The sequence below is a fragment of the Salmo trutta genome, chromosome 2, assembly GCF_901001165.1.
Source record: "Salmo trutta chromosome 2, fSalTru1.1, whole genome shotgun sequence".
Taxonomy (NCBI): domain Eukaryota; kingdom Metazoa; phylum Chordata; class Actinopteri; order Salmoniformes; family Salmonidae; genus Salmo; species Salmo trutta.
Window position 1 is genome coordinate 26,265,156 of NC_042958.1, and position 9,850 is coordinate 26,275,005.

Here is a 9,850-nt window from a genome sequence, read left to right on the forward strand (position 1 = left end):
TGTCCTGCTTTCCTTTACCCAATGATACTCTCCATTTAATATTCCAGTTTTCCTTCCCTTTACCCGGTTCCTACTCCAGATTTCTCTCTGCAGGACAAGGAACTCTTAAAATCAGTAGCTCTACTGAGAAGGGCTCCAGTTAATGTCACTGAATACAAGGAGTATGGAGACGGCAAAGGCATAGTTGAAAGGAGGTAACGAGTTATATTTTACATTGAACAGAACACACACCACATCAATGTTTCACACACGAAACCAAAGGAATTCCACGATTTGAACCTTGAGTTAGTCTAGGCTACAGTAGTGTCACTCATTCTACTCATCGCTAGATGGCGCTGTTGCATTTCCCATGTGATTGCACACCACAAAGAACCAGGTAGGTTTGCCCAACGTAATTATTGTACGTTTCCTTAATTTATGACGCTTGTACACTATATCAAATAATTAATCTAGCTGTCTTTGCTTTTTATACTCTGTTGCCAAACTTTGTAATAAGCATTTTCTCTCACCAGAACTGCAAAATCACTGGACCGTAGACAGCAGTGCTGAAATGAAGCAACAGCGGCAGTGAAATGTGTCATTTGGAGACTACAGCCTACTAACTGCAGTCGTTTTCTTGTAAAGGTATGGATCCTTCTTGAAGATTAAGCCACTTTGGTGAAATGTCTGGCTGGCTTAATCACAGTTTTTATATATATAAAAAAATCTAAAGCCTGATGAAACCTGCCTCTGACAAGGCGGGAAGCTGATAACATCTTAGAATGGAAAAACATCGACAGTCATGACGTTATTTAGCCTAGTAGTTGTCTGAGTAGACCTGCAGTACTTAAACTTATAGGAAAAATGTACTTTAGAATTTAAAAATACCAAACGTATAGGTAATAACTGTAGCTTTCATACAGTAGGCTTACATAAACTCAGCAAAAATAGAAATGTCCCTTTTTCTGTCTTTCAAAGATAATTTGTAAAAATCCAAATAACTTCACAGATCTTCATTGTAAAGGGTTTAAACACTGTTTCCCAAGCTTGTTCAATGAACAATAAACAATTAATGAACATGCAACTGTGGACGGTCGTTAAGACAGAAAACAGCTTACAGACGGTAAGCAATTAAGGTCACAGTTATGAAAACTTAGGACACAGAAGAGGCCTTTCTACTGACTCTGAAAAACACCAAAAGAAAGATGCCCAGGGTCCCTGCTCATCTGCGTGAACGTGCCTTAGGCATGCTGCAAGGAGGGATGAGGACTGCAGATGTGGCCAGGGCAATAAATTGCTATGTCCGTACTGTGAGACGCCTAAGACAGCGCTACAGGGAGACAGGACGGACAGCTGATCGTCCTCGCAGTTGCAGACCACGTGTAGCAACACCTGCACAGGATTGGTACATCCGAACATGTAGGCCTGTAAGTCAGGTCCTCACCGGCAACAACGTCGCCTATGGGCACAAATCCACCGTCGCTGGACCAGACAGGACTGGCAAAAAGTGCTCTTCACTCTTTGCTTGTTGTCATTGCAGGCAATCTCAACTCTGTGCGTTACAGGGAAGACATCCTCCTCATGTGGTACCCTTCCTGCAAGCTCATCCTGACATGACCCTCCAGCATGACAATGCCACCAGCCATACTGCTCATTCTGTGCGTGATTTCCTGCAAGACAGGAATGTCAGTGTTCAGCCATGGCCAGCGAAGAGCCCGGATCTCAATCCCATCGAGCACGACTGGGACCTCTTGGATCGGAGGGTGTGGGCTAGGGCCATTCCCCCAGAAATGTCCAGGAACATGCAGGTTTCTTGGTGGAAGAGTGGGGTAACATCTCACAGCAAGAACTGGCAAATCTGGTGCAGTCCATGAGGAGGAGATGCACTGCAGTACTTAATGCAGCTGGTGGCCACACCAGATACTGACTGTTACTTTTGATTTTGACCCCCCCCCCCCCCCCCCCCCCCCTTTGTTCAGGGACACATTATTACATTTCTGTTAGTCACATGTCTGTGGAACTTGTTCAGTTTATGTCTCAGTTGTTGAATCTTGTTATGTTCATAGAAATATTTACACATGTTAAGTTTGCTGAAAATAAACTCGGTTGACAGTGAGAGGACGTTTCTTTTTTTGCTGAGTTTATATGACATACATGTATGTTTTATGAAATCCTTATGTAAGGGGATGAAACTTTATGTCACATGTGCCGAATACAACAAGTGTAGACCTTACCGTGAAATGCTTACTTACAAGCCCTTAACCAACAGTGCAGTTCAAGAAAGAGTTAAGAAAATATTTACCACATAAACTAAAGTAGTAAAATAATAAACAATTAACACAATAAAATAAAAAAAACGAGGCTATATACAGAGGGTACCTGTACCGAGACAATGTGCAGGGGTACAGATTAGTCGAGGTCATTTGTACATGTAGGTGGGGGTGAAGTGACTATGCATAGATAATAAACAGCGAGTAGCAGCAGTGTACAAAACAAATGGAGTGAGGGGCATTTGATTAATTGTTCAGAAGTCTTATGGCTTGGGGGTAGAAGATCCTTGTACAGTGTGTAAGTTATAACATAGTAATTAGGCTAATCCCTTTTTTTGTCCATCTGGGACCTAAAAATGTCCTACATGTCGAACACACGGATGCACTGTAGATCAGGTCTCTCATAAACCTGTGGTGAAGGCTCAAATCCTCACAGTGGGTCCTGTTGGGATCAAAGTCTGCAGGCTACATTCCCAACTTGCTCAATCTTTGAATGTTTGATTAAATTAACTGAGCCGAGGCTACTAATTAACAGTGGATAGCTACATTCTACCTTTGTAGTAGGGAAGAAAGCATTAACAATTAATGGAGCCACCCAATCTTTCCCTAGACGAGACGACCTCAAACTTGATACGACACACATGTCTAAGAGAGGATGAAGACAGAGGTGTCAGAGGATGTCTGTCTTACTCTGCTCCCGTCTCGGCTGGCAGATGGAGACCCAAGGTGAGAGAGACGCGGGGGGGGGGGGGGGGGGGGGGGGGGGGGGTCAGTTCTAAACTGACCTCTTGTTTCTCTCCACACAGGTGAGTGGATCACTGGCCAGAGTCCCGTCTGGACTGAAGGGGTCCCAGGACATCCTCTACTTAGTCAGGTAGTCTTCAACTCACCCCCACTTATCTCCCATTCTCTATCTATTGACAGGTAAGTGCCGTCATTCCCTCACAGCCCAAACAATAGCTCTCTAGGCAGGGATCCTGTAGTCAGGCTAAAGAGAACCCAACCAGGCATCACAGACAGACAGGGGCTTGACATTGGCAGGACAAACGGCTGCAGACAGACAGAGCTCTCTGTCCCCGCTCCCCAGCGAATTATAGTGAGTTTACCTCTTTACGCTGATCCTGGGTCAGTTTTGCATTTCCCCCACTAATGGTTAAGATCACGATTGGGAGGGGGAATCTGATCCCAGATCTGTACTTAGGGGAACCTCACTCCGGGGGCCCTCAGACGACTAGCCCTATACACAGCCTTGTTGTCTCTGAGTCACACCTCCAGGTGTGGACAGTTTAATGGTCAGCAACATGAAAAGCCCCAGTCTGACCAGCTCACCGACACTGATCACCTCAGCATGAAAACACACACTGTTTTGTTTTCTTACCTGTTCTCTTTTTTGATTATGCAATCAATCTATCTACTAGGTTCTACCCTGATAGGTGGGACTGACTGGCCATCATGGGACAGATACATGACAGAGTTTGTCCTGTCAATACCCAGTGTCCTACTTTACACCAACTGCTTGAAACTAAACAGCTTCTAGTATTATTCAGGCATATTAAAATGACTGAACAAAGATTTGAGTTAATTTTATTGATTGGTTTGAGTTGATTTTAGTTAATATGATTGATTGATTCATTAAGGCATTTTTCGTGCAAGAGAGTATGTGATCTACAGTTCAGTTTAGACACAAAGGGCATTTCACTCTGAGTCAGTAGATGGCGTCAATCGACCATACAGCTGTGATACTGGCAAAATGCCTACCTGTCGCGCATGGAACATGCCATTCGTGATGAATTTATAGAGCTAGAACCTCAATGCCTATTGGATATTATTTTTGTCTGAGAATATCACACCCTCTATTTAATTTCTATGGTTTCTTAGAATTGCTTTTATTTTCGGGAAAATGGCTATTATGTCGAACAGTTGCCCCCAAAAGCCAATAGCCTACATGTAGACTAATTAACCTGAGGGAGAGCATCATTTCAGAGCACAGTAGTAATTTTATGCTTGTTATGGAAAGTTGCAAGGGCTGTGGGAAATATGTAACTAAACTACTTATTGCCACAGTTGTCATTTTTAGAGGCAGAAGAACAAGTTAGGTTTAGTTTGTTGAATAGATTTGGGTGGATGATGATGCACATCAGGGACAGGTCTGGCGCCTCTCAGGAATTACCGACAATTACCGATAATTGCTGTCAATCCAGTTATTTCTGTACGTGTCCCCTTGAGCGGAATCGCACCCCTTTACCCTTTGACACTGTGTCGATGACCATCTATCTGTAGGGCAAATAATTAGGCCTGCGCGTCTCTATGTCTGCTCTCTCTCTTCTCCATACTCTATGAAAATTCGTGTCCATTTAGACCCACAAGGCTAAGCTTTTAGAACTATGCGAGTAGGCCTATGACATTTAGCTACCGTCGTGAGAAGGTCGCCGTTGTTGCCCTTTTCTGGAGATTCTGCCTGAAGGGGTTTGTAATTACGGGATATAAACAGGCAAAAACTGCTGCTGCACAGTTATCCACGAGAATGTTTGATGCTATCAGTGCAAAACCTTACCTAGCTGTCATTCCATGTAGCCTGTAATCTCTTTCCTTCACAGAATTCTTAAATAACCAATACCACATTGGTGAATAATGCTTCACCTTTTTCCTGAATTATGTGAATTATGTTTGTGTGGTTGTAATCTTTCATTATCCTAACTCAATCAATCAGCCTTTAAAATAGTTTTTTTTCTTCATTCATTTTTTTCATTTTTCAAACCAAACATCAAACAGTCTGCATCCTAAGCAATCAACACCTCAACGGATAGTGACGGTTTGAGTTGAGCTGGTTGCTTTTGATATCGATCGGAGACCAGTGCTGCTGTGTGTTTTGCATAGAATTGTTGGAGGGTAATTGAGTGTCAGTGTCTGTCTGTCGTCTCAGTGGCGCCATATGCCTTTTTGGATTGCTAATTTCTCTAACCGCCTGTCCGCTCCGCCCATAACATCCATTCTCACAGGCAGAAGCAATCTAGATATCTCCGGGCTGGCGTAGCCTGGGGAACCTGCTCACGGTGGCGTCGGCCTGACGAGGCAATGCGGATGACCCTATAGCGACAGACAGACATGTACAAATCAGCTAATAGCCTAGTCTGTTTGGAAGTTCACATAGTGTTTGTTTTCATTCTTAGGCTATTGAGGTAGAATGTCATCTATGGTTATAGTTTATACAGGTTTCTAAGGCATTTATAGGCATATTTGATGCTGCTATTTAATAAAAAACAATGTCGCGTAGCCAACGCCACAGTCTGCAAAAGGAGTGAATCAAACTGTAACGATGTTTCTTCACTTTTACTGTAGCCTAGTCAGCACGATAGACTACATCTCACTATCAGTAAGAGGAATGATAAATTGTGACCGCCGGGTGAACCAATGGAAATGTAAAGTTCATGAAGTATGCTAATTGAGCGAGGGGTGCTCCAATGGGCGCTGGTGGGGCGGAGTTGTGTTACGTAGAGAAGTCTGGCTCGGATATTTCTTCAACTCCAGGTCCACTACCCGAACTCGACTATTGAGGTGTTGATGCGAGAGTAGACAACATTTTATTCACATTTCGTTGTTTTCGGATTATAAACGTTATGCTTGACCATCATCGCGGATGTGTGTAAAGTCGGATTGGACAAGTAGTCACAACATTTATCCGGTTTTCTACTAAAGGAATGTTTTTTTCTTCCTCTTTTCAGCAACTAACGATACAAGTGTTCCGCATTTCCAGTAGGGCTGTTCAAGTACACCAGTCGGCGTTTAGGCTTTTTCTCATGTAGCCTAGTTTTCCTATGCAGGGAAAAGCCTTTCGTTTTTCGTGTGCTTTTCTTACGTCTTCCGGTGGATTGTGATTGTGGCAACTATTTCTTCTGTAGATTTCATGTAACCGTGTCTTCGAGCTCAGCCCTGCGGGTTTTGGTTCTTGGATAAGAGTGACTAACAAGTTAGGCTACTTGTCGTAAATGGATCGCCATTCCAGTTTCATTTCCATTTGGCTACAACTGGAACTCTGTGCCATGGCTGTTCTTCTCACTAAAGGTAAACTTTGATCCCTTAAAACATGCCTTCATGTCCCCTTTGCCTTTTTCTGACCAAAGGAAAAAGTTAAAAAAAGGGTCAGAACCTCCAAAGGCCTAATCATTGCTTTCTTATCCGTTTCCATTTGCGCAACGTTGAATAAGTCAAATTATTAAACAACGCAGTTTTGTCAACAAAATGACTTTCTCTTCTCTCTCTTTACTTTTCGAACTTTGATCTTTCCTATAATAAAGAATGATACAAATTAAACAAAAACCTTTCCGCGCATCTAGGTGGCGTGTTTTCTATAGCTGTTTCTAAATCTCAATAACTTTGAGTTTGTTTAATCTACTATATATTCCAACACAGGACAGGTGCCATAACATTGTTATAACTAAGAAAAACGTAACTTTCTATACAGTTTGTGGTCTGTGTTTTCCCCCATGAGTTCCTATAGCAAGGCCTTAACAGACCGAATGGCCCTAATGTGTCTCCTAATTCTCCGCTAGCGCACATCAGTGGGATGTGTGGTATTATGTAGCCTATAGGCAATAGGGTTTCATGTAAATACTTCAACTCGAGTCTCCAAAGTAGAAAGCAAAGCCCAGTAGCTACTACGCTACGGATGTTTGGCTCCTATATATAAAGCATTTGGCAATTACGAGACCATATTTATTAGTTTGTTGCCGTGATGCCATTATAATGTGTTTAGGGCCCTGTCGATGGTCAGCGCATGATTAATAAGATGACAGCATGTAACTGGAGACTGGAAGTAGACAAAAAACATCGTGTAACAACATACAACGGCTGTGTTTATTTGTGTGCGTCTCTGTGTGTGTTTTGGGGGGGTAGCTGTCTTGTAACAATGTTAATTAGCCTTTAACTAGTAAAGCTATGGATTTATATTGACAATTATAACAGGCCGATACAAATAGCTTGTGCCATATTTAACTTGTTGAACTCCATAAAAATGTTTTCAGTCATTTCAAAAAAATCTGACTAAGTGAAACGCTATTCGTAGCATTTGCTGAGCGTTTTTAGCACTTATATATATATATATACATTATTTGTTGCGAAAAAACGAATAATATCAAGGTTGTTTGGTGGAAGCTTTTGAGATGAGAAGCCGAGAGAACTCATTGCGCCCAGCCCGTCCTGACCACACTCATTCTTGCGTGAAAGCTAAAAAAAGGAGACTCCTGGGCTGCTCTCTCACCCCCTTTTACGAGTTTCCATTTGGGTTGAAAGAAAATTGACTTTGGAAAACAAACCACTAATTATAAGATACACGGTTCCTGTTTTATAATAGGGACGGACTAAAAGGACCATTTTGCACGGAAAGGGCTTAACCTCGGCGTATGTGCTGCATTTCATTTGAACACGTCTACTTCTCAAAGTCTTTCAGGGGTTACCTTGTCATTTACATGCGTTTTGCCAATGTCAGTTCAGATCCGACTAGACAGTCTTTAAAAGACACAAGTAGTCTGGTTTCTGATTCAAATGTGTAAATAGCAAGTTGAGATCATTATTTTGTTTTAAATGTAAAGTGCTATTGGCTGTATTTTATTCTTGGATATAACAGCCATGTGTGTGTGACTATATCAAATATCTATCTGAGAAGTTAATAACATTTCCACAAATTTGACTACGAAACGCAAGATTTCTCCCCTGTTGGAATATGTTTTGATTTCCCAAACTGCTGCCCAGTTAGAAAAGGCAGGCCTTGTACGCGGAAAAGTTTCAAAGCACAAACAATTTCATTGAGACGTTATTACTAGATAATATGCAGAATGCGTGGTCAGTTATTCTTGAAATGTTGGAGAATAGGCTACTATTTAGCCTACAACACTTCATAAACGAATCAAGTAGGCCTATGACTAACACGTCGTATTTCTTTTCTTTTAGGAGAAATACGGTGTTACTGTGATGCCCCCCACTGCGTGGCCACGGGCTACATGTGTAAATCTGATCTAAACGCCTGTTTCACCAAGGTGCTGGACCCAATGAACACGAACTCTCCCCTCACGCACGGGTGTCTAGATCCCGTAGCGAACGCTGCCGACAGATGCAGCTCTAAGAACACAAATGCCCTGAGTGAGGGTTTGTCTATGCTGGAGTGCTGTCACGACGACATGTGCAACTACAGAGGCCTCCACGACCTGGCTCACACTAGAGAATCAACAGGTAAGAAAAGAAGAGAGAATCGAAACATGAAATGGCTCTGACTGGAAACATTATGGGTATTATTTTATATTCTGTTCTATGAGGTTTCTAATGTGTGACAGACAGAGCAACCTAACTGACAATATCTAGTGTAGCCTATTCAGGTCACCTCCTCCCTGTAATATTCTGAAATAGTGTTTAAATGTACCATAGCCCTATACTGTAACTGAATCAAGCACAGAGGTTAGTTTAATGGTCTTCTGTAATGCATACACCTTTTTCTAATTCCCACCTTTACACAGCTTCAGTCAGCTTTTTTTATGGGTTGCAGCACAGCGGCAAAGAGAGGAGCATTGGGGGCAACCGGTTTACCTTAAGAACTTGGACGCAGATCAGATATTTTATGTTGCATGTGCACCATGCAATTTCTCCACCGAGTAGGAATGTGCCTTGTAGAATATCCTTTCACAGGCTGCATGTAGGAAGGCATAAATACTAGCATCATTGAGTTATGAAAAGGTGCAAATTCTTACAGAGAGGAAGGGAGAGCTCTCAAGTAGGGCTTTCTGTTATGAAAAATATTGGAGCTAGTTTATTAGCTGAAATTCATTTATTTTGGCTCTTATTTTGGATAATTCTCAGCGACTCATTGCATTTCCCTTCTGAAAGCAGGAGCCAAGTTTCCACTGGACATCAGTGTACATTAGACAATAAAATAAGCTACTTTTCCTCTTGTCTCCTCCTCCAGACCACGGCAGGTACCAGCCTGAGAGCAACAACCGGCACCTGGTCACGCGGGTACAGGAGCTGGCCTCGGCCAAAGAGGTGTGGTTCAGGGCAGCGGTGATCGCAGTGCCCATCGCTGGAGGCCTCATCTTGGTCCTTCTCATCATGCTGGCCTTACGGATGCTCCGCAGCGAGAACAAGCGGCTGCAGGACCAGAGGCAGCAGATGCTGTCACGGCTCCACTACAGCTTCCACGGCCACCACACCAAGAAGGGGCACATGGCGAAGCTTGACCTGGAGTGTATGGTGCCCGTGACAGGACACGAAAACTGCTGCCTCACCTGTGACAAGATGAGACAGGCAGACCTGGGGAACGACAAGATACTGTCTCTGGTACACTGGGGGATGTACAGTGGGCATGGGAAGCTGGAGTTTGTATGACTTACTTTCCTAAGTTTGTTTGACTTTACTTAATGTCCCGTCCCCCCCCCCGCCCAAAAAACAGCCAAGACTGTCTCCTCTACTCGTTGGGTTTTCTCTTTTAATTTTAAAAATGAATACTCCGTTTTGTCTATTTTACTTAACAGATGGGTTTTTTTCAATGGAGGAAGAAAAAGGACTGAACTGAACGCAAGCCTTGTGGTTTTTGCTAAAGGAGCACTTTACTTGAA

The 9,850-nt window shown here is 42.9% G+C and overlaps 1 protein-coding gene and 1 long non-coding RNA gene across 2 annotated transcripts in view; both read left to right on the plus strand.

The window, feature by feature from the left end:
* The first annotated feature begins 490 nt into the window (after positions 1-490).
* LOC115148273 (uncharacterized) lies at positions 491-3,226 on the plus strand. Its single transcript, XR_003866626.1, has 3 exons — positions 491-624; positions 2,860-2,975; positions 3,056-3,226. It is a non-coding gene; the product is annotated as an uncharacterized LOC115148273 (long non-coding RNA).
* Positions 3,227-5,763: 2,537 nt separating this feature from the next.
* Positions 5,764-9,850, plus strand: part of bambia (BMP and activin membrane-bound inhibitor (Xenopus laevis) homolog a) — a 4,435-nt gene continuing 348 nt past the window's right edge. Inside the window, exons 1-3 of the mRNA XM_029699432.1 lie at positions 5,764-6,311; positions 8,196-8,474; positions 9,202-9,850. The exon at positions 9,202-9,850 is cut by the window's right edge and continues 348 nt beyond it. Coding sequence (XP_029555292.1) covers positions 6,236-6,311; positions 8,196-8,474; positions 9,202-9,620 — 774 coding nt within the window. The 5' untranslated portion in view covers positions 5,764-6,235 and the 3' untranslated portion in view covers positions 9,621-9,850. The remainder of the gene's footprint in view (positions 6,312-8,195; positions 8,475-9,201) is intronic.